This window comes from Nuphar pumila, chromosome 7 (genome assembly GCF_984573655.1).
Source record: "Nuphar pumila chromosome 7, dmNupPumi1.hap1.1, whole genome shotgun sequence".
Lineage (NCBI taxonomy): Eukaryota > Viridiplantae > Streptophyta > Magnoliopsida > Nymphaeales > Nymphaeaceae > Nuphar > Nuphar pumila.
The window spans coordinates 14912516-14938775 of NC_143255.1; the positions used below are offsets into that span (position 1 = coordinate 14912516).

General features: G+C 36.8%; 1 protein-coding gene across 2 annotated transcripts in view; it reads right to left on the reverse strand.

Moving 5' to 3' along the window:
- Positions 1-16237: 16237 nt before the first annotated feature.
- Positions 16238-26260, reverse strand: part of LOC149831238 (putative hexosyltransferase MUCI70) — a 55588-nt gene continuing 45565 nt past the window's right edge. For both annotated transcript variants that reach the window (XM_090013761.1, XM_090013763.1), the window contains 4 exons: positions 18326-18429; positions 17859-18046; positions 17571-17770; positions 16238-16824 (listed from right to left, as the gene is read on the reverse strand). In XM_090013761.1, coding sequence (XP_089869887.1) covers positions 16585-16824; positions 17571-17770; positions 17859-18046; positions 18326-18429 — 732 coding nt within the window. In that variant the 3' untranslated portion in view covers positions 16238-16584. The remainder of the gene's footprint in view (positions 16825-17570; positions 17771-17858; positions 18047-18325; positions 18430-26260) is intronic.

Here is a 26260-nt window from a genome sequence, read left to right on the forward strand (position 1 = left end):
GTTTCGCCATAGGTAAGCTTGAGTATGCATGAGCATGCAACCCCTTGGTCCAAAAAGGCATAGTCTATAACTTCTTGCCAAGAGAACAAAATTAAGTATAGGATCAACAACGTACCTTACTCCATTTGATTTCCTACATTTGATCAAACATCTACATATGTGGTCACCTTAAAGCATGATGTTGGTTTTAAATATTGAAATTTTCTGCGCAATCCGTATGGCAACCATTGTAAGAAATCTGAAACCTTTTCTGCTTTAATTGTTGGGAACAATGTTTGGAGGTGCATAGAAAGATACTTTCTTAAAAGCGGCAGTTGCCCTATCAAGAATAAACCCGAGTGAAATAGGGTTGTACACAACTTCACTTTTGGAATATAACTAAGCTTGTACCTTCTTATGCAATACTAACTATCCCTGACATTGGGTAGATTATTTACCACAACACATTTACCCTAAACAAATTTGCAGAGAAGGAGAAAACTCACATAAAAAAATAGAAAAACTAAAGAGTTTCGCACTTGCTTTTTCATCTCTTAAAACTTGACCTTATAGCATCCCATCAAGGGTGACCACCGACCAAACATGGGAGCCACATGTGTGTTGACACATTGAGGCATACCGAAAGTCGCAGGTAATAAGAAATGTCATAAAGGTAGGTCGCAACTCTCAAAAGGTTGCAAAAGAAAAATCACATATAACAAGAAATTTTGCAAGTCACAAAAGAATTTCACAAGCTGGCTTTGTCTGTCTTGGTCAAGCAACGAGATATAAAATTGTCCAAAAAGATAGGTCAAAGATCGGACCAAATCCAAATCCAAGGCTGAAACTAAACCGAATTCAAGTCCAAGTCCAAAGCTAAAGCCAAAATCAAAACCAAATTCAAATCAATGTCAATATTTAATATTAATATTCAGTTCATTTGACAAGCCCAAGATCTAATGCCCCTTGAGAGCCTTGCCTTTTAAGGAAACTATTCTTATTTTAAACTCGTGGAGTTTTTCAGAGATGATCAATATGAGACTAAACACTTTTCATAAAGTGGGGTTTTCCCTCCAAAAACCTTTCTCAAACAATTAGGCAAAATAAAAGGTTATTGTGCCAAAAACCTTAGTTCCAAGGTGGCATAATTTTGAGCCAAATGATATAATGTATGCCAAAAAATGCTCTCTTACGAGCTTGAGTAAGATGTGAGATCATAATTATGAGAGGAAATATCACTTCATATGCTTATATCTACACATTGAAATATTGTTGTTATCGCCTTTATAAGCAAGATGCTTCTATAAGCTAAAGGAATCAAGATCATGTCATGACATGTATACTATCTTTAAGGGAGTATTAAGGCTATTGAGCTTATTTGCCATGTAAAGTGAGGGCATAAATTGTTAACCATCTTAAAAAAGATAAGGCCACCCAATAACCCAATCATAATGTTGGTGCACCTTAGAGATGGTGGAATGATACAATCTTACATGTAGGTTTCATCTACATGTCATACCTCCTTAAAATAAGAAGCAATGGCGTTCTTGGACCTCCAGTCACTTGAAGTTAGGAAGGTTGGGGTTACCCAAAAGTGATATTTTCAGCCACTGCAGTAGTATGGATTCCAATCTAGTTACCCTTGCAAAAATGTGATCGATCACGGACTACAAGCTTGGGTATGTTTATCCAGTCTGTAGGTGCCATAGCAAAAATATATCAATGGCATAATAAATACCGATAATATACTCAGAATGCTTAAAGTAGGTTTCATTCAACTCATTAACTACCCATAATGCTTAACATGCATAGTTGTTGTGATCAAAGCCAATGAAAAGGTTAGGGTCTTTATAGACTTTAGTGACCTAAATCGAGCTACACCTAAGGATCACTTCCCACTGCACAACATTAAGCTAATAATTGATAGCACAACGGGTTATGAAATGTTCTCTTTCATGGATGTGTATTTCAGATATAACCATATCAAGCTTGCTATAGCTTATCAGCACAAGACAACATTCACAACTCCATGGGGCAAGGACTCACCTTGCTGGCCAAACCTGCCCAAACCATGGCATGGTTCAAACCTGGTCTAGACCGACCTGGCTAAGTTTGAACTGTGGCATGGTTCAGACCAAGCCTTTGGTCAGGCTAAGGTCGGCTCGGTTCGGGCCTAGCCTGCACCTAACCGGTGCTAGACCAGCCTAATCCGATGAACTCGGTTCAGCCTGGGTTAGAACCCAGCCACACGATCAATCTGTCTTAGACCAGGCCTGTGTAAATTGAGGCAGACTGACCGATCAACCCTACTACCTGCGAAAAAATAAAAAAGATGAGTTAAACACTTAAAAAGGGTTTAGAAAAAATTCACATGCTTACAAATAATTTTTGTCCATGCTTACATGAATAAAATGTTTGTGACAATGCATATGCTTTAAAAAAATTTCAGTATATGCAAACCATGAAGAATATTTATGAAAATGCATAACGCAATCAAGTAATTCTATGCATATCTAAACCATGAAGAATATTTATGAAAATGCACAATGCAATCAAGTAATTGTATACATATGCAAACCATGAAGAAAATATGCAACATATGCAAACCATGAAGAAATGTTTATGAAAATGCATATCATATGCATATGCAATCAAGTGACTCTAGCGTATGCAAACCATGAAGAAAATGCTTATGAAAATGCAGAAGTACATACATAATATGCATATATATTCATGTGAGGTTAATCTATGCAAATCGTGAAATGTTTATAAAAATGCATAACTGTCAGTGTCAATTTTCAATTTTTCAAGCCATGTTTGACAAATTTGACATCATTCAACATGTTTTATTTGCTAGGAAAGGCTATTGGATCATAATTTTTTGGTGAAAAAATATGATTGCATGAATATTTAAATTTATAAAAATTTTGAGTCATGATTTTTGAAATCTTATAAAAACTGGTTAACATATCATAATCAGATCATCCAAAAGCCTATTTCTACTAAACATATCATGAATATTGCATCTATAAGGCTAGATTTTAAAAGAAAGAACTCCAAGTTGAAAATCACGACTGATAGGAAGAACCAATCTCTCTCTATATTATATATATGAGTCACTAGAATATATTTATTGAAAACATATTTATGGGAGTATAAACCTAGAATTTTGAAGAATTTTTTTGTTTCTTTCTTAAATCTCACTGTACTGATGCAATCTACATACTCAACTTTATGAGGACACCTCTTGGATCACTTAATTAAAATTTGGTGTGTCAACGGGTCAGGTTTACTGGACCCGACCCAGACTTAACCCTATAGGGTACGAATTTGGTGACAAATAAGAAGACCCGATTAAGATCTGGGTCCAGACCCGAAGGTCCGATTAATACATGAACTCAGGTATAGTTTGTAAAATTTTATACCAGACCTGAGCCCGACCGGAGTTTGGATCAAGACCTGCAAATTTTTAATGTAAAAATGTTAAAAAAAATAGTATTTTACCGAGTATGGTTCAGGTCTGGTTCATGTAGTTCTTATCGGGTCCGGGTATGATTTCTCTTATAGTAGACCTGATTAGACCCAGGTCTGGATCCAATACCATAGCCAAAAATCTGGTTCCACCTAGGTCCAAACCAAACCCGACCCGTTGGCACCCCTAATTACAATGCAAAACAGGATCTTTTAAGGCTTAAAAATAACGGCTAAATATATATGGGCCACTAGAATACGAGAACTAGTGTAAACTAAATAATTTTATAATTTTTTGCAAATCCTACTTGCAAATGTGTTCGACATGGTCCATTTGCTAACAACCGATCATTGAATCATGTTTTTTCAACAAAAATAAACAAAAAAACATGAATTTTAGATGCTGAAACAAAGAGAATATCTCCAAATAAGATAGAGAATCAAAGCTAATTAGGCAATCCGAGTCCTTGAAAGAATTTAATGTTATTGCTAATCAAGATGAATTCTTATAATTCTTATCAAACCAATTTCTAACTATTCCCCTAACTTATTTCCATCAAATTTACTCAATAAACTGAGCCTTAGTTGAGAGTTTCGATGAGCTATGAAGTTGCAGATCTACTTCGTACACACCCCAAAAAACCACAAATCAGATAAAAAAACATAAACTAATCTGCATCTCCATTTTAAAAACATAAAGGTTTTGGGTATGATACAATCAGGCCCAACCCGCATGACCCGTTGGCCAAATGGGTCGAGTCATGTGTTATCTTTTAAGGCTCCAACTCATTAAGAACCGAGCCAAAACCCAGACTATTGAGAACCAAGTAAGTTCGGCCAGCACATCTCGAATGCCAAGTAAAAAGTATTAAAAAATAGGATTTGATTTAAAATCCGTAAGAAAAATCAACAAAAAATAATTAAGATCTTGTTAGAGCACAATCTGAAATTGAAATAGGGAAATTTTCAAACAACCACCAAAGTTATCCCTCTATTTAATATCTGGCTTAGATCTGATATGTCAAGTTAAATCTAGATCCGAAATATGTATGGTAATACTGGATATATTAAAGAACAAAAACTAATCTATTTTCATGTAATAGAATTTGAAATTGGATCCGATTTTAATCTGGTTCAAAATTATATCAGACTTAAGATATTGATTGGAATATGACTCATATCCAAAAGAAATCTGATATAGAAAATTTGGATCCACACTTGGATCTTATTATAAGGATTCAAATCCAGATAGGTTGTGTTGGATTCAAATCAGATATTTGATTATATCTGATCCGTATAAAGCCATACTACTTCATAACTTGGTAGTGGACAGTGAGTGCCCTCTTTCAATGGATCGGATCTTGGCCCAGCTGAAGACAATCCAATTTGGGATCTCTCTCTCTCTCTCTCTCTCTCTCTCTCTCTCTCTCTCTCTCTCTGTGTGTGTGTGTGTGTGTGTAACGCCTTATAAAATTTCTAATCTAAAAATTTGTGATTTTGTTTTTAAGTATAATACACCTCAAATGAGGAAATCATTAAACAACAAAAATTGTTTTGAAATAAGTCAGACAATTTTGGGAGAGTTAAATGAAGAAAAACACAAGGAATGATTGAATCCATTTTCTTTTTTAACTTTGATCCAGATCCATATCACACAGGGTTCTCATGGAAAAACAGACTCTCATATATACAAAGGTTCAAAATTTTACATTCATCTAGCAATAAATAAGTATCAATTAAACTAAGCAGTGTCATAATCAAAATATAATTTAATAAGTCTCAAAATATGTAGAGCCAAAAGATTTTAGTCTAACTAAAATCTCAAAATTCCTAGGATCGAAGAAAGTGTAGTCGTGAACAACAATAACATATTCATACGAGCATGCACATTGGCACCCAAAAGGTTTCTTGAACCAAAGTGATCACACATGAGCAATAACAAAGCATGCAGACATCTCATACATAGGTCATCATTCCATTTTTAACATAGCATGCATGTAAGGCAGAAATGTAACTTGAATATGATAGCATAGTCATTTTGTGAATCATCACATCAACATATGTATAATACTTCGCCAGGAAAGGAATCACCTCCGGTAGCTATTTTGTTGGTGGGATAGTTGACTCTTGAATACAATGATATAGAGACAATGTCCTCCAAAGGCCATTGTTATAGGTGGCCTATGGTAGAGCTATGTGTGCAAAAATTATGGACACACATTGTGTTGAGTACGTGTTGCTCATGAGTATATAGTCAGTCATTGCCATAGGAAGGAGTGCAGAGATCTGCAATCACTTGCCTCCATTCAAAAACACGCAGTTTAAATTTAAAACCCATTCAAGGGATTTCTTCTCACAATTTTCACTACAAGTGTTCAACATTCAAGTTCATTAGCAGTGTTGGCTCCTACTGCATCACAGTCTTTCGCACATCGCAGAAATCATGCGACAAGCGCTTCCAACTCTAAACACATCTTTAAATTTAACACATCTTGTTGTGTGCAATTAGTTCATAATTGATGTTAGGTTCATGCACAATTTTAACAGCATGACAACCATCGTATTCGAGGTGATACCCTGCTCTAATATCACTTAATATGGCCATTACTCGTAACCCCAAGATCTATGCTATGGTACATCTCAACAGATTGGGAGGTATAGGAAAAATAGGGTCAAACAACTAAATCAGGTACGCCAAAACTAGGCTCAGTACACAAATCAATCAGAGATTTTAGTTCAAATATGAAAGGACCTAGTCTAAGACTTTTAGAGGGACCTAGGGATGTGTGTTGGGGTCTAAAAAAGGTACTAGGGTCACGCATGTTAAACTTGGTGAGACAGGCAAAACTACACGTTCTGTCAAATTGATAGGCTGCATTTTTTATATTTCTAATTTCAAACATGGGTACAGTCTTAACAAAAGTTGGGATCAGTTTCAACAGTTGTGTAGTAGGTCTACAGGGTCCTAAAGAAGTCCACATGTTTAAGTGTGGTTATGGTATATATAGAAGATTAGAAAAGACAAAACAACCTGCAAAACAGGATTGCACTGCTCCTTCAAGTCTGGTCTTAGTCTTGACAACTTAGGTGACTTTAGGGAAGGTTAGAGAATGGTCCTAAGGTATGATAGGGGTTCAAAAAGTGTATAAATACTTAAGACAAAACTAAAAGGATGGTTGATCAGCAAAAGCATGAATGACAAGGCTTCAACGTTAGCTTTTATAAGTAATGAGGCATTTTGCTGCAAGACAAGAGTACAAGAAGGGCTTGGGCTTTTGGAAGGGATGAAGGACCAACTTAGAAAGGTCTAGCCTCATGTAAATCACAAAGAGAAGAGGAAGAAACATGAGAGAGAGAGAGGGAAAAGGAAAGAGAGAGATGTCTAAAAAGAGAGTGAGAGAAAGAGAGGTTCTAAGAAAACTTTAATATTATTCCATTGCATTAAAAGAAAACCTCAGACCTCTATTTATAGATAGGAGGCATGAGATAAATTCTCTACTTAATCATATAAGTCATAAAGAGTCATATTATGAAAGAAGAACTAGAGTAGAGAGAGGATTCTAAAGTCTTACCTTTGTCATGACTTCTATTTTAATTAAAAGTATTAATTAAAACCGACTTGAGAAGACCTGATTACTCTCCCTAATCACATTCCTAAAAAAGTAGAAGAATCCTTTAAAGAGGTGGGGATGTCTCACCCTGAACTTCTTAATTAATGCCCTCTCATGTAGGCCTCACCGACTAGCTCTCCCTGATTCTGGCATGGATAAGTGTCATGCTATTTTTTTTCTTCTAGTATGAATATGTGTTTATTGACTTTTTCACATGTGAAGAAGACACCTCAGCTGCCATATCACCCTTATGGGTCCCACCTAGGTTTGGACAACCCTCATTGTCTGTAGGAAAAGGCATTGAGATTCTAGAGCTCAGATTCACACTATCTTTTGAAATTCAAGTTGTAACAATGCTAACAAGGTATCCATTAGACAATGTTGTGTATGTAGAAAACATAAATTTGAGGTGTCCAAAGAGACCTCAAACTCAACTTATGTTGTAGATCTTATTTTATGTCAACTAGGGCAGGTTCTTTAGAAAATGAATTTAAAGGCGAAGAAGTTCAAGCTGTACAATTCAATTCGTAGTACAACTTATGCATATAAGAATGTTTGCCGCATAATGAGTTAAGATTACTTATTTAAACATGATCTTATTACTTGTTACATCTATGCTTGTGATATATTTATTCTTTTGTACATGTACCACTTGGGCAGAAACAATGAATTGACCTTCACCCAAGTACATGTTTATATGTCCTTGTTTATGATATTTATGGGTGGTAAGCTATATTAGTTGTTTGCTAATAATCTTTTTTTAGAATGATGTCACAAAGTACAAAAACCATATGATCTCATTGTATAAAAAAAAATGAGCAAGGATGCTAAGGCAAAGAACAAAAAAAAAATTATAGTAGAAAACAATAGATACCAAAAAGGCAAAGGCTACAGAGATGTAAATTGCGGAGAAAAATATTGTGGAGATGAAGGTTGCATATACGGATGGTGCAGAGATGAATGATGTGAAACTGTGGACAATTTTGGGGACTATGTATTGATTAATATTGTAATTTATTAATTATCAAACTTTAAAGAAGTAAATTATGAGTTTCTTTAAGGATGTAAATTATGAGTTTCGTCATTGTTTTTCAAATATTTCAGGTTTAATGTTCTGCAAATTTAAAGAAGTTTAAAAAGGACGTCCAAAATATAGAAAATTAGCATAATCGCATATCTTGTGTTAAAATTGCATATATTTGTCATTGTTCATAATTTTTTTTTTTTGAAAGTCCTAAAATTATTTATGTTGGCAAAATCACATATCTTGTGTTGAAATCATATATAAGGAAAAATACTTATTTTGTATTGCGAAAATCCTGGATTTCTTTTAAATTGCATATATTTCTCATTGTTCATAATAATTTTTTGCAGAGTTTTGCATGATCGCAACTCTTTGTTTGCAAAACTATTTTGTGAAAGTCCCAAAATTTCTTGTGTTGGCAAAACCTTTTTGCGAAGTTTTTCATCCTCGTAACTCTTTGTTGTTAAACATTTAGGTTATAATCACATATCTTGTGTTGAAATCGCATATGAGGAAAAACACTTATTTTTTTTTGCGAAAGTCTTGAATTTTTTTTAAATCACAGATATGTGTCATTGTTTACAATAATTTTTTGCATAGTGCTACATGATCATAACTCTTAAGGCGATACACACCAAAATGTGAATAGTGATTTGAGTTTCTTTCTAAAATTATGTTCTTATAGCTGTTTGGAGAGAGTGAAAGGGTAGATGAGGATGGAGGGTTGGGAGAGGTTAAAGGGTTGACAAGAGTCAACACCAACCTCCTTTTCCAACTTCTAAGACCCTTCTTCCTTCTTTCACCAAAATGAAAAGAAGAGAAAAAGGTAAACCCCCCATGTCATACCCCTTATCTTTCCTTCAAAGACAAGCTTATGACCCTCCAATAGGGCCTAAGGCTTGGGAAGGGGGAGAGATGGGTTGTCCACATTGTGTGGTTCCCACACCTTCCCATCAAAATTTGAATTCTCTTAGGCTACCTCTTAGGATATCCAACTGGTTTGGGTCCAATTCCAGAACTGATATGGGTCCAAACCCACGAGGATACTAACATTTTTATTTTTGTTTATTTTTATTATTTGTTAGTCATTTACATCTTAGGTCATATTTTTAAAATAATTATGTTTATAAATCAAAGTTAGAAATTCACTTAATACCTTAAGCATAATTTACATTATATACTTGTTAATTAGCAAACCATCACTAATTACTCACAATTTAATGAATAAATGCCTAATGTCTAACAATTATATGCTAATAAATCCTAATTAGCAAAAACAATTACTAAGTTACTAATATTGTTAGCTAGGCACCAATTTAATTTGCCATCCAAATGAATAATTAATAGTTTTATTTATTTCATATTTAGCTAAAACTCTCTCATGACTATTGTTTTATCATTTCACTTAGCTAGTTATGATTTATCAGGAAAATTAGCCACCAAGTTAAATAATTCAATCAAAATTAACGACTTAATTTAGTTGCGAACTAATCAACTTTCTTAGTTTATTTATCAGTTATCCCTGAATTGTCATTGTGTCAAATTTAAGTTGAAAACATAGCAGTTAAACACAATCAATCACACAAGTTAATAATACAGGGAATAGAATTTTTTCACATTACTAACAATATTTCCTATTTAAAATTCTAAAATTTTATGGATCTCTCTCTCTCTCTCTAGATTGTCAATGGGTTGGGTACCCGACCTATCAGGGTGCACACATACTTGCCTAAATAACAAATTATTGAGTTCAGGTTTTGTCGGTTCATGAAAATGAAAACCTAAACCTGGATTTGTACAATTTCTAAAGTTCTTTTACTAAACATACATATAAAACACTCATTGGGTTGGATACTTAGTAAAAAGCCAAGTCTAGTAATTGGCAAAAATCATAACCCTAAACCAGAATTCTGTGTACAAACTTTTTTAATAATTTAGAAAAGCAATCAATTTTGCTTTTGATTTTTCAATGTGTAATTACGTACATGTTTGTTGAAATAGTATCTTGTTTTTTGTTGGATCCTTTATAATTTTCCACAGCTCTGAAAAATCCATGTATTCATTTTCCACAACACCATTGGATGCTTATGGTTCACATACACCGTGAGATCCTGAAATCTCATCGACAAATTGTGGGGCGTTAATTGTCATTCCTTCCACTTTTACTACTGGCAGGAATTTTGAGAAGAGTATATAATGACCCGAATCGAGGTGCTCGAACCTGGGTTCATGGACATTAATTCTTAGAGAAAAAATACCAAAACAACCTCGAAAACTAAGCCATATTTTTTTATATCAAGGTCTCAATAGTGTTCAATTACATTAATTCAATATCCATCCTAACCATGCATGTTCATAAAATTAAGGTATTCAGATTACAAGTCACAAAATAAAAAATACAAAAATAAAGATAAAGTACTTCCAAGTACACCAATAGCCAGTCCAAAAGTTACGCCATCACTGCAACGCTTCTCGAACCTACAGTTATAACAAAGTGAGGGTGCGTCTAAAACTCAATAAGATTCTATTTACAAATTTAAGACATGATTGTTACAACTGTAGTAAGCTCTAAGCTTCTACTCTTAGTTTAGTTCTCTAACTAAGTACACATGTTTACATATTTTATCCCCCCTTTTTACCTTTTCTTTACCTTTCCTGAAATCATCCTCATTCTTAGTGTAGACATTCTCAATGTCGCACTCAATACTAATCGGCTATTACAGAAATAGCCTCCAGAGCATGCCACCCATGTAGACAACTCTAGAGTCTATGATTGTTGGCCAGATATATGAACCACCTACAAACAATATAGTCCAAACCGGTCAAGACTATGAACTTTCAATGGTTGTAGCTTTGCTCGGTTGTAAGTCAAAGAGCCTAATATGCTCATCGGTAGCTAGCTGAAAACCCAGAAAGGCTATACCTGCTCTCAAGGTGTCCGATGCGGTATACTTGCCCTCAAGGTGTTCGATGAGCTATACATGCTCCAAAGGTTTGTTGTTCTTGCTACCTCCTACATGTGTCTAATAGGCTCTGTTTTTAACCCCTAAGGGTTACTTCATAATTCTTCAAAAATTATGGGCACAAACAAGCAACACACCTCTAACAAAACCTTATACCATGTCCTTCCTAGGAGAGTTCTTTATCAATCTTTGTGTTGTTACCCTATGTACATTATTCATTTTTTTTCTATGTTAGTATATTATACAGTATCAAATGTATATTCACTAACTAATGTTCAACATGTAATCATAAATACATGCATCAGTTCTAAGAATAACAATCCATCACAGAGATACATTTTCAATCAAATATGTCACGACACTTACAATACTCCTCCCAAGGTATAAGCGTGACATTTGCTAAATAATTTATTTTCTAAGAGCACTGAAACTCTACTTCTTTTCTCAAAGCCTAACATTCATTTTCACTTTCCACAACATATTACATGTATCCAACCATTTTCTCATTTCCACAACAAGCATAGACATGATATATGTCATATCATCAGTTAACATTTACATGACATGATCAAGTGCGAAAAATAAACATATAATATGTATCACAATCCTCATGTATCTTATTGAAAGCATTATAAATATAGATTCTTAAGCATACAATTCAAACGATCTATGAAATAATAAACATACTTATCAAGCACATGAAATCACGTAACAAGATGCATTTATGAACAATCTTGTATCTTTTTTATCTAAGGAGTTATTTACAAATGTTTACTTACATTGAATCGCCCAAATCCTAAACTAAAGATCAACCTTAGTCTTTCTACAAATCTTAATATGAAATGAGCAAAAATCCCAAACAATCACTAAAAATATCATAAAAGTCTCTACTTATATAAAATTGTGAAAATACTCCTAATTCTCTTTGCCAAACTCTGATCTTAAACTCTCAGAGTTTGTCATCCCACCTTATATTAATGGATCCCTCTCCAGAAGAGAAGTTCAGGAGTCCAAAAACTGCCTGAATCCGATATCAAGGTGGAGAGTTATTCCTGATTCATTGATTGGGCAAAATAATGGTAAAATGGTCTTTTCACCAATATGGATTTGGATTTGAATTGGACCCAAATCATATATAAATATAGATTTGATCCAAATAAGGACCCAAACCCATCTTCCTATAATAGGGAACCGAGACAACTATTATCTTGGTATTTTCTTCACTATATATATATATATATATATATGTGTGTGTGTGTGTGTGTGTGTGTGTGTGTGTGTGTGTGTGTGTGTGTGTGTTTAACCCATACAGAGTACGAACTGCACCTAGACCAAGATGGTCTGGGTTCATACCCAATCTGGGTTTGCACCAAGATTGAGGGGCTTGGCTAACTCATTCTGATTCAGACCTGGACTGAGTCAGTTCAAGGTCCTCATGGACTGAGACACAGAGAGAAATCTCTCAGTCCCTCTCTCGTGTTTGATCGGACTCGATCTGGGTCCACCTAGACTGAGTCAGTCTGCCCATCAAGACCGGGAACATCAGACCAGTCTCAGTCTGATCCAGACCAAGTCAATCTGATCCTAACCCACCTAGGCCAGATAGAGAGTGTTGCACCCCATTTTGACCATACTCGGTCTGGTTTCATCCAAACCGAGTTGGTCTGCTAGAACCGAGACAGAGGCAGTTTGCTCTCTGTCTCATTCCTTCTTTGACCGAACCCGGTCTGGGTGAACCCAGGCCAAGTCGGTCTAACTACAGACCGAGACAAAGAGTGAAGGCTCTCTGTCTCGCTTTGTATACGACCAGACTCGATCTGGGAAACCCATATCGAGTTGGTCTATTTTGTAGGTCGAGACAGAGAGTTCAGGGGCTCTTTGTCTCGCCCGAATGTGACCAAACTCGGTCTGGTAAACCCAGACCGAGTCGATCTGCATATAACTGATTCTATCTCCCTTCCTTTTTTGGCCCGACTCGATCAGGGCGTGCCCAGACTGAGTTGGTCTAGCTTGACTAGACTCAGTCTGGGCAGAACCCTAACCGAGATGATCCCCCTCCTCTACATATTTATATATATTTTTTCATTGCTGGGCCGAGACAGAAAGCCCCGACTCTCCATCCTGGCCATCACTAGACCAGGTTTGGTCTAGCTCACCCAGACCGGATCAATCTGGTGGCCTGCTCACCACAAACTAAGATAGAAAGTGTTGACTCTCTGTCTCACCTCCTTTCCTTGGCCTAACTCGGTCTGGGTTAACCCAAGCCAAGTTGGTCAAGAACCGGCATTGTGGTTGAGATAGAGAGATCAACTCTATTAAATGATGAAATAGAAAAGGAGAAGAAGAGAAGCGCCAGATCACGATCTCCTTTCTATCAATATCTTTCTCCCTATCCTTCTCTCTCTAACAAAAATGGGGGTTTGAGAGAAGGGACCCATGGGCTTTTATAGGCCCATGGGTAATGGAGGTTTCACTTCCATTAACCTTCTCTTTAATGGGAGATCCCTCCCTCTCCCTCACTACCTCATGCGTGGGAGAGAGGAAGGGTCACCTCTTAATGAAATAAATTGGGGGCCCTTCCTCTCCCCACTATTCTTTTAACGTGGGAGAGGGGAAGGGACTCCCCTCTCTTTCTTCTTCTATTTTTTTTTTTTTACCCAGCTGAACCAAGTGGCCTCAAGCCCACTTGGTCGGCTTGGTGAGGTATTACAGAATCCCATGAGGGCTTCGGTGCCACAAGGTCGAAGCTGGGTGAACTCCTTGGTGGGCATGATTGACCTTAAGGGTTTTACCAACCAGAGGCCAGTCAATGTGACGTCGGTGATGGAAGGGTTTTTTCTTTGGATTATCCTTAAAAAAAAAAATTGAGAAGAAATGAAATTTCAATAAAAGCCCTTCCTTGAACAATTGACCTTCCTAATCTTGCTATTAATAGGAAATTATAAAATCCAAAAATATTTGATTTTCCATTGGCTTTTACAAGCTCCATTAGTATCAATTTGGGATGCCACTAAATGGCTGGTAAACGAGTTTAATGAGTTGTCCTTGAAGTGTTCAAGCTTGGCTCATTCTTGTGGTGAGTCGAGCCAAGTTGGAGCTTATAATGAACCTGATCTAAACCAACCAAGCTCGAGGTGGCTTGTTTATAGAAAAATAGATTGTTTAAAAGATGCAAGTAACATGACTAAAAAATACATTGTCTCATAGTTGTAAGCAATAAGATTTTAGCTCTAAACATATTGCTTGCAAACCAAATACTTCTATCATATTTCTACGTTATATTATATGATACAATATATACAATGTAACTATTACTACTAAATGAGCTTACTCAAGCCGAACTTGACAACAGCCAAACACCTGTTGTTCGTGCTCGGTTTGCCTTGTTCGAATGAGCTATTTATGAGCTGAACACAAGCCAAGCACCAGCCAGCAGTAGATAGGGATTTTTAGGTTTCCAGACCTTACTGCAATTTTGTATGTTGGGAACTTTTGGACCCCTTCAAAGGCACTTTTTTTTGTCAATTCAGGCAATTACTTTTTTTTAGGATATTTTGTAGGATATTTAGGATATTTGTATGTTGGGAATTTTTGGACCCCTTGAAAGGCACTTTTTTTGTCAATTCAGGCACTTTTTATGTTCGAATGAACTATTCTTATAGGATATTTGTAATTACTCTTTTTTTGTAGTAAATGAGAATGGAAATTGCTTGCAATTGACAATTATGAATTGGTGCAGAGTCCTAGCTTGGGCTGGTAAACAAGCTGAACGAACCAAATAAAAGATGTTCAAGCTCAGCTCGCTTCTTGTGTTAAGCCGAGCCAAACTTGAGGTCACAACTAGCTTATTTGTGAAAAAATATATTTTTCTAGTGAAAAACTTTTTAAGTTTTGCCCCCAAATCTGCATTCACTAATTTTTTTGTTAATTTCAGGAGTGCCATACATAAGGAAATGAACTTGACAGAAAGTAGTTGCGAAGGCTAGGCCGGGAAACAGGATGAGCCGCTCGGGGCTCGGCTCATGTTCGGCTCATAAAGAACGTTGTTCAAACTTGCGAAAAACAGGCTTGGCAAGCTCGAGCATGAACAACCAATGTTTGGTTCAGATAGCTTCATGTAGGCTTGTTAATTTTGCAATCACAATACCAATGCATAGCGGTGGGCATCAGGCTGGGTACCCATAGGGAGGGCTTTCAGGTACCCAGCCTGAAACAAGTCGGACTAATGCAGCCCAAGTCCAATAAGAGTCAGGCCCAACTAGCTGAACAGACCAGACCTGGGCCTGGATTGGCCCAACCCCATTAGCTAGTCGGGCTTAAATGGCCCGACCTGATCAGACCTGATCCCAGCTTGAACCAGACAAGAATCCAGGTGGGGCTTGGATTGAGCTTTTTGGGTACTAACAGGCCTCTCCAGCCCCGAACAATTTCCACCACTTTCAATGCAGTAAAAAATATATATATTTTCACATATTTAATGTAACCAGTTTTTACCTGAGAAAACAGAGTTTTTGGATTATCCCAAGATTTTATCACTGAGATTTTCTCAATACCGAGATCTATGACACACTGTCTAAAGTATGCAACAACTCAAAAGCGCAGCTGCTTGCACAATCAAGTTTCATAGAGAGTTTTTTTTAGGTTGATTTATTTACATCTGAAATAAGCGGTTTACTTGCATTTCAAACTGCAAGGAAAATGCTAATCATTTGCAAATAAATTTAGGGCCTGTTTGAAATATAGGAACCGTTAATGCATTTGGCAAAAAGTTGGTCAAACTACTACCTGGTGGCTGTTTGGAAACTGGTAGCAGGGATGGGAGTTAATGCATTTTGGATGGAAAGCGACATTGTATTTACACTAAAGCATGAAATTGACATCTACCACCTCTAGGAGGTGGTAGCTGCCAAATCCAGGATTTGGCAGCTGCCACTTCCCATCCCAGCTACTAGTTTCCAAACAGAGTCTCTCTCTCTCTCTCTCTCTCTCTCTCTCTCTCTCTCTCTCTCTCTCTCTCTCTCTCTCTCAAACGTGCACACACACGCACACACAGCTAATCGAATTTGATATTTGATCCATTGAATCAAATTGGGTTTAATGTCACAAACCACCAACCGAAACACACAAAATACAGCATCTTCTGCCGTCCATTCGGTGTTGCGCCCAGGAATGAACTCCAAAACAGAAGCTGCAGAACAGCAAAATTAACGAATAGCAATATAAATTTGCTTTTGGATACAAAATGTTCAATGTTTAAAAATTCCAGAATTTTACATACTTGTGGACATCTAAAGAATCAAAAAAGCCAGTGAGAACCAGAGGCAAACCTTGGGAGGTAAGGCAGCAGCTCATATGTTAGTTTTATTTTCCAAAAAAACAAATATTTACAACAATAAGAAAAAATAATACATATTGAGATTTCCTGATGGGAAGCTCTGCTCTTCATGGCCTCCAGTTAACTCGCTTAGCTGCCCAGGTCCTTGTTGCTAAACAATGAATGATTTGTAAAAAAAATCAGGCTGAAAAAATAATAAATTTAAGAAAAATTGGTTTCCTTAATGCCAGCAGTTCTAGATCGGTGACGCCGTGAGCCTGGTTTCCTCTCTCTGGTACGCTTCACTGGAAACTTCCTAGCTGGACTTCTCACATCAGTGACAAGCTGCACTATTGGTGGTCCCGGTAGGTTAACATGTGTGCCACGAGTTGTGACCAGCGACTGTTGTGCAGCTGCAGCTCTCATCGAGTTCTTCTGCTCTAACACATCTCTATGGTATGCCTGCAACAAGATTTATAAACAGCAGATAATTTCTTGTAAACGAAGTATTGACATTATTTGCAACATTACTAGGTAGCCACTATCATGTTGTCTTTCTTCAATCACCAATTAATCAATGCTCAGACAACAAGTTCAGCAACAGATCTAAAAAGTTTAGTTTAGACAGTGAGAAGGCGATAAAAACATCCAGAAAAATCTTAAACAATCAGTATATCCTAAAGAAAATGATGTCACCAATGCAGGTTACCACAAACTTTGTGAAATGTGATGCTACCATAAACCTTACTCCAAAAAACTCATGAGTTTTGCCTTGAAAGCGGCTTAGTCAGGACATCAAATAGGTTCAGCAATTTTGATGAAAATGGCTGAAAAAACAATATCAATACAGACTTGACCAATTAGGCAGATATCGTGTAAAGATTAGATGTGTCTCAGGACTCGTTGAGATCAGAACAAATCACTCTGACAAGCTTGATTTCCTCCAATGAAACCAACATCAATCACTGGTGACGTCTTTGGCAACTTGTCCAATTTCAAGTTGGAGATCATCAACTTCATTAGTGAAGTGAAACTAATTAACATCAACCCCCCAAAAAATGGAGTCCTCAAATCAAAAACTTGAGTTCATTAACAAATGAAACCTAATCACTGGTCAATGTGGTGGCACTCAAAATTGGCGTGACTTAAAACAGGCATGCACCAATAGTAATCAATCTATCTATAACCTGTTCATGAAAAAAGTGTACCTGGATGACAAAATTGCGTCTCTCACAGTCCAAGAACATGGTGATGCTCCAATTCACCTTGGACATAATCTTGTCTCTTACGGTGGAAAAGCTTAGCTGGTCCCTAGAGGTGAATCGGTCAACCTCATTGAACCACAGACAAGTGAAGAGGTTTGTAATGGGAATATGTTCTCTTATGATTACACATCCTTCGGGGACATCTGACAAGCAACATATTGATATGCACAATTTAGCTTTTCAGCAATGCAAGACAAAGCAAAAAAAACATGCAAGAAAAATCAAGCTTACCACTAGTAATAGGAAGCTTGGCAGAAGAATATGGAGTCAGCCCCTCCTCCTTATAGAATTCAATCTGCGCATCAATGGAGGCATTGTCATACTTTCCCGCAGCTTTGTTAGCCGCTGCTTCCTCAAAAACATCAAAGCGTCTATAATGCCTAGATATTGCAAAAGTGGCTTTTGTTCTCCACAAGAATCTATGAAAAAAAGAAAGAAAAGAGCATGTCAGAAAAACATATTTGAAAGCTGTTGTCGGCACAAACATAACCTTAGCTGCATTTTTGCATGCAAACATAGTAGGAGTGGGCTCTGGTTCACACCATTAGACCCCATAAATGCAATAATGTGAGATTTTATTCTTTCACAAGAAAAAAGCCAAAAAACACTTTATTTTTGGAGCTTTGATTCTTAACTGTGTGCGCAGACACACATGCACACTAATGAAATATAAAATAAAGCACTGGATAGAATAAAACCGCTCAAGAATTTGGAAAGGATCTACAACAAGCTTTAGCTTTCCATCTATCCATATAGAGAAGCGAACATTGGGGAAAAGCCTATGCAGCAACAGCTTTGGGACCTGCCAATAGTATTACATTCAAGATCAGGTAACCAATGGTAACTTAATGCTTAAAGAAGATATTATTTCAGATTCTGCAGAAAATAGAAAGCAATAATAGAACAAACATTTCACTCATAACAACTGAACTCCAGTGGGCCAGTGGATAAACACTGCAAAATTTAATACAATGAAATGAGGTGATGAAATATTGATCGCAAAAGCTGAAAAGGCAACCAAAAGCACAAGCCATACTGTAAAAATGGATAAACTCACAGATCAGAAGGATCCTTTTTAATATGGATCAAGCTGAATAGGCCAATGCAGAAGAAAGTAGATGACTAAAAGGAGCATTCCACTCAGGTCCATGATTAACATGTTTGGATGGCATTTCCAACAAAATTACTATTCTATCCAATTGTTTTACTTTTCCAAAAAAGGTCAAATCTAAAAAGGTGAAAGTACATGGGACTCACAAATTTCTTCTTTTCTTCTTCTCAAAAACAAATTTCTTCTTTTCTCACTCACTCTAATTTCTAGGAATCCTCAACTTACCTTTAACTTTTCCTACTTAAAAGAATCTAAATGCATCTAACTATAGTCCTAACCAAGGTTGTAAGTATCGTATTGTTACCCGTATCGGTCGGGCCCAAAATAAGATACGTATCATATCATAATGTATTGTAAAAAATCATAATTTTTTAATACAATTTTTCCAAAAATTCTAGAAAAAACATGAAAATCAGAAAAAAAAACAAAAATTCAAAAAAAAAATCATAACACATGAAACAATGAATTGCACAAAATACAACCATAAAATCACATATGAGGCAATTATGTCTCTCTGAGCTACATAATCCATCATCAAACATGAACTAACTAACAAGAAAAATGCAAAATATTAAATATTTTGCAATTAAGAACATGCCACAAGACTCATACTTTCATATTACATAAATAAAAATATTATGGTAATAGTTGCACTCAATTTTTAATCGGTTTCCACCATTGTCACATAGGTGCGGGTGCGGTGATGCAGCACTTTAAAAAAACTTGGGTGCGGGAAGGTGTATATATATATATATATATATATATATATATATATACATTTTTTAATATTCTAATATATGTATATATATAACTTATCCAAAAAAAACCTCTCAATAAAAAAATTTGTTTTTCACCAGAAACAATAAAAAATTTAGAAGTATTGCTTAATCAAATTTTTAATCGAGTATAGCTTAATCATATTTGGATTTATATACATTTAATACAAAAGTCCATTCCAATGCAGTTTTACTTTTTTATTAATGCATTTAATACAAAAGCTTGACCTACTCGATTCTCCCCATTTAATACAAAAGTACATTTAATACAAAATTGGACCTACTCGGTTCTCCCCATTTAATATAGAAATTCATTCTAATGCAGTTTTCACTTTTTCTATTAATGCATTTATGACAAAGCTCTATAAAAGTATAAAGGAATGTAATGGCTCAACTTTTTATGACAAAACTTTTTAAAACCAGTAAAAGAATGTACATGGATCAAAACATATAATGCACAACTTTTTAAACTTTCAAAGCTTTGTATGACAAAACTTTAAATAATTTAATTTTTTTTAGTGTAACTATTTTGGACAAAAATAACCCTGGGTGTGGGTTGACTGCACCCAGGGTCACATTGACTGCACCGGGTGCGGCGGCCTCTATGTTGAGTCCCTGTGACATAGGTTTTCACTCATTGAGTGCCTGATTGTCATACCGGATCATCTGATGTCATTTTTGTTAGAAGATTATGGAGCCCGAGGCAAAAAAAAATTGGAAGATAGTTTTGTAATTTTACTTATAATAGATATTTTTTATCTTAATCAATTTTCTTGAGTGGAAAAATGGTAGAAATGCACTCTTACTAGAGCAAACCACAAAATCCCTCTCCCTTGCGCACGAATCGTTCTCCAAATCGCTCTCACGACTCCTAGGGTGTGTGGATACCCCTCTAATGGCCTCTACATAAATGAGGGAGTCTGCTCTCCAAAAGTCTTTAAAACCTAAAAACAATTACAATTCGGCCCTTTTTTTAGTGTGTTACAAAACTGATGCAGAGCAGGACCAGGTCCGGTCTGCACCGAGTGACCCGGGCGTGTCCAAGGATCTCAGCATCAATGGGATAGACGATCGGACCCAGATAATGGATCCGATCACGAGCCTGGTGCCCCGATGCAAGGACGTGGTGCCCCTGCGCACTTACTCAAGGCGAGCCAAGGATGGAGGCAGCACCGCACATTGACAGCGCCCCGATCCATCAGCAGCGACGAGTTGCCTCGGGTCCAAGGACTGGACCCGAGGCCCAGATCCAGTCACGCCCTATTAATACCCTCTTTTAGGGCTGCATGAGGACACAAAGAGATAATGGGAGATTACTGCAGCCTTTGTTTTTATTTGCTTTTTTTTTTGCCCTTTCAGCAGCTTTGCTATTTGATTCTTGCTCCCGTTGCATTGTCGATATTTGTTTCCCTTTTCATTAAGATTGATCCCATTGTTCAGATTGAACTTTCATTGAAATAAAAAGAACCTATACCATCATTTTCGGTGGTTATTCATTGGAATTTTTCTGCACATCGCACGACGTGGAGTCGTGCTCTTCTTTCCAACATTCAAGTGTACGTGAAGGCCAATACCTCGCTGCATCATACGATACACACTCATATCGTGATACGAGTGTGTATCACATATAGTAATGATATGCATTACTGTATTGTAAGATAAGATATGATATGTACAACCTTGGTCCTAACCAGTGTTTTAAAACTCGTCGAGTCAACTCGTTGACTCCGCTGACTCGGCTCGGCTCGCCCCTCCAGCGAGTCAACCCGGCAAGGCAAACTCGGTTTGCCAAAACTCGGGCTTGACTCGGCATGACTCGGCTTGACTCGGGCGAGTTTTGGGATGTTTGAAATTTATATTTTTGAGTTTCAAATTACAGTTTCGAAATATATAAGTACATATATTTTAACAAGGGTTACCACCAGATTTTGTATAAAAATGAAAATAAAAATCATTTAAATCCATAGAATAAAATCGCCATGTTGTTCGAAGTTCGAACTATTGTTCACCCTGTGCTATCAACTTATTCTAGGCTTCTAGCAAAATCTTTTAAAGAAATGATTCTCGCTATATATGGAGGGTCAAATGTGCCTATAGGAAGTCACATTTAGGTTTCATTATCCATTTGTTATGTGAACAAGCATTGTACAAATTCAAATATTAGTAGTCTTTTTATAGTTGTGCCATTAATATATAAATGCTTATTTATGTTGATATTGGGCATTCTGTAAACTTTCAATATGCACATATATCCCTATTTTACATTTATGGATTTGTTAGAGAGGGAATTGAAACTTTTAAAACAAGCTAGCATATATGATTGGTCATTTTAGGAACCGTAGGTAGTAGCAGACTGAACTCATGGTGACCACATCCTCTAATTCAAGTCATGAATTAGTCAAAGTGCTTGTATAGATATCAAATTCAAGCAAACCTCTATAGCTCTTTGCAGTTTTTATATTCTTACAGACATTTGGAGACTATATGTTTACTCAAAAACATGGTTTGAGACAAATTATATATGGTTTTTCTTTTAAAATCAAAAGTTAACAAAACCCGGTCCGAGTCACCGAGTTGACCCGCCGAGTCACGAGTCAATAAAGAACGAGTCGAGTTCCGAGTCACGGGTTTTAAAACCTTGGTCCTAACTATAGTATGAATTAGATAAGTTCTAGTCAAACTTGAAACCATTCATAGATGTATCTGTACTCTGTTTCTGCAGATTGTGCAAAAGTTTCTCAAGCAAAGATCAAAGCAATAAGCCACATTGTCCTGTTGTACCCTCGTATGATATTAAACTCAGTGTGCACAAACTTTTGAACTAAATGGATGTCATGAGATTCCTATATGATTCCTCATTCTTCCAATCTTAAAGAATCTGTTCAAATTTGCAGCCTAGTGCATTATTTTGACTTTTGTCCACAAGGCTAAGGTTCAAGAGTAGACCACCCATGCTGGCAATCAGAAAATGAATAGTTTCTAATGAACTTTCATAGACACCTCACATTTAACATGAATTTTCTCTAATTATGGGATGGTTTGGCTTGATTTTCATAGAAAAGCTCAGAATTGTAGAACCTGGCTCCATCAACATAACACAAAGAAGCTTTGTTCTTGGACTCTTCTTCATTCACCTGGTTCCTTCAATGCCTTATGCAACAAAAAAAGAGCACATTCCTGAAAATTGTTAGTTGATAAAAATGTTGTACCAACTTAGAATATTGTCCTATTTACCAGTGGAATAACTAACATATAGTATGGTTTTAGCTTGATGCACAGATACAAAGGATTCAACGAGAGAAACATGTTGATGACTTGGCATGTGTTCAAGCAATTTGATGCCTTGAATTTTTCATGGACCAATGACTTGAGGCTTTTAAGCATCGCAAGTAGAAGAGTGAGCTGTTGATGTAGTCTTTCAGACTTCAACTAGACTGCATCTGAAATTTCTTTTGTAACTGATGCATTGACCATGTCAAGCAGTTGTAGGACTCATGAAACTCGGGACAGTAACCCGTAGCAGGCTTTTTATGCAATTTTTCCATGTTATTAGCCTTATCGAAACTTCTGTATATATTTACTACAAACATCTCTAGGCACAATGTGTTAGCACATTTCATATCTTCAAGACTGTCTAACACTCAATATGCAAATTATTGTGGGCAGGTTCTTATATTGATCTTTATTTACAACCATGAAGTTCTACTAGTAGTCAAGTTTGAAAGTATGGATTCAACTAAACTAACCTATTTAACCTCTCTCTCTCACGAAGTGCACGTGCACATGGTTAGGGTTGGGAAACAAGCTGCGGGCTCACCACAAATTTGTTCGTGTTCGGTTCATGTAGCTGGCGAACCGAGCCATGAGCAGCTCGCTAACAAAAACTAAGCCGAGCACGAGCAAAGGGTGATCGGCTTGGTTCGACTTGTGTAAGCACCTAAGCCAAAGAAGAAAAAGACGAGGGAAGGAACACCTCTCCATCGCAGAGCCGGTCCTCAAACCCAAGCCATGGTTTCAAATCAAGCGCTTCTCCTTCACCCAAATCATTATTGCCGTCGTTGGAAGAGGAAGATGACGAAAGGCGATGAGATTGAACCTCCGCCCAAGACCCGGAAGGCTTCACAGTCAAAAGCCGCTGCATCTGGACAGATCTCCGCCAAACCCTTGAATTTAAAGATGCTGAAACCCTCTGCGGAGGGGTTCCCTTGCAAATTAAAAGCGTCCAACAAAAATTCTGAAGTGGAAGACAGGAGGAAGAAAAAGAAGGTCCAGGAGGAGGAAGATTTGAAGGCGAACAATGAAGCAAAATCAGAGAATTAAGGAATGTAAGGATTATATTACAAATGTGTGTGCTAGCCTCATTATCTTGTACATATGTTTATTCTAGAGGGGTATTTTGGTAACATAGCTATAGGGGCCATAGTCAACTATTTTTGTCTTAATGAAAGCTGTGAATAGGGATGTTGTGCTGAGATATTAGGTTTTTGTGAAGATCTGTTAAGTTTTTGGTGGTTCTGTTTGACGTCATTTTGTGTTTAAAGATATGTTGGCTATCGGGTGTACTGATTTGTTTTGAGGGCTGAAGTTTCAGTGTACTAAGTCTATTTGGGTGATGAAATACTTCGTTTAAGTATCAGATTTAGACTTGTTTGATCAAGTCTGCTGTGTTTTGTATTGAGAGTTGACAGTTCGGTGTAGCTTTTCAAATTGAAATCATGCTTCCTTATTTTGATTGTTGTCTTATAGTTGGCTTGTGGTAGCATATCTCTTGTGTTTTGTGGTTTCGTGCAGCTTTCATTTTGAACATTGTAGTTGCGGGTTGTGAAGCATGGAGAAGGGAGATCCGGTTCAGCTCACACCAGTGAAGCTCGATGGAACCAACTATGGGTTCTGGTCTGATTTAATCATTGCAGCTATTGATGGGAAGGGATTGGGAGGATTTCTTGAAGGGACTAGTGTGAAACCCAAAAAAGGTGACCTGAATTATGATTCGTTGATAAATAAATGAAAAATGAATAATGCCAAACTGAAGTGGATTCTTGGCTCGGTAGAGCAAAGGATTGCTATGAACATCTCTAAGTTTCAAGAATCCAATGATTCATGGGGTTAGCTAAAGCAGATTTATATACAAAAAAACTGGGCAAAACAGTATCAGTTAATGCAAAACTTGAGGTCCGTGAGGCAAGGAGACAAATTTATCCAAGATTTCTATTATGAGTTTAAACAACTATGGAATTCCCTAGCCTTGATTGAGAGCAACAAAAAATGTGATAAGTGCAAATATTGCAAGGCCCGTATGAAAGCTGAAACACAGTCTAAGGAGATTATGAGAATGACAGAATTCCTGATGTGGTTTCATCTTAAATTTGACAATATGAGAAGTACGATTATACACAAGATGTCCTTCCTCCTGTCACTCATTTGAGCTTATTGTTGAGGAGACCAAGATGAAGTCTCTTCAGTCTTATCCTACAAGTGACTGTTATGGTTGCATCTAAGCAAGTGAAAAAGGTGTATAGTGTTTCGGGTCTGGATCCTATACCAGACCCGAGTCCATTCCATTTATGTATAAGTGTATAATTTTAAGTGTGTGTTTTTATCTGGGTTCGGATATTTCACTAGACCCGACCCGACCCACTGTGTACACTTAAGTGTATTTATACAAAGCATTAGGTCACGATTTCTGATATACAGAAATCGTGACAGCCGCAATTGCCCCCTTTGGATTTCTCTTCTCGTCTCTCTCTCTTTCTCTCCCTCTCTCTCTCTTTTCTCTCTTAATGCAGGTACAGATGAAATTCTATCATGGTATCAGAGCGTAGATCCATCTAGAGGCAAAAAAAACTCTGGCTCGTGACAACGATCAAGTATTTGAGGTTTTCGCTTCTCTCTTTCTTTCTGTTTTTCTTTCTCTTTCGTCTCTTTTCTGTCCCTCTTTTTGAATCTTCTTGTGTAGTCACATCTCACGTGAGTTTCATCTTTGTGAATCTGTGATTCACGGGAACTCTATTCACGTGAATCCAGATCGTGGATTGGCTGTATTTCATGTGAACTGGTTCACGTGAAACATCGGTTTTCTCCCAGATCGTGGATTAACAACTTTTCACGTGAACTCGTGAACTGATTCACGTGAAACATTAAATTTATTTCTGTTAATCATTTGATCCTCTTTTACTCCATCTTTTCCAAAGTCTCTTTGCATATTTGGATGCTATAGTACTTCCCTTTGATTCCTTGTGTTCTGATGTGCATTATTATTCTTGATTATCCTTTGTTGTGATTATCCTTTGTTGTCAAAAACAAAAAAAACAAAAAGGGGATACTTAACGAGTGATTACCTTTTCGCGCAAGCCCCTTTCGGTGCACAAAAAAACCCAAGTTTCTCCATTTTCTGAATTTAATAGTCTGTTATTCTCTGACAGCCAAAAAAAAAAAGGTGTTGGGCGAAGGTTAAACTTTTTTGTCTGTTGATTCTTATTTTCTATGGATCCCTATCACCCTCAATCAAATCTTTTTTCAAGTTTTCTCAACCAGTTTGTTTCTGAGAAGTTGAATACCTCAAATTTCTTGATCTGGAAGAGGCAAATTATTCCTTTCATAAGGAACCAAGGTCTCTTAGGTCACCTGGATGGAACCACTCCAGTTCCACCAGAATTTAGCCCGAGAGAAGAAAAAGATGATAAAGGGGCGAGTTCAATCGTGTATGTCAAAAATGCTGAATTTCTCAATTGGGAAAGAAAGGACCA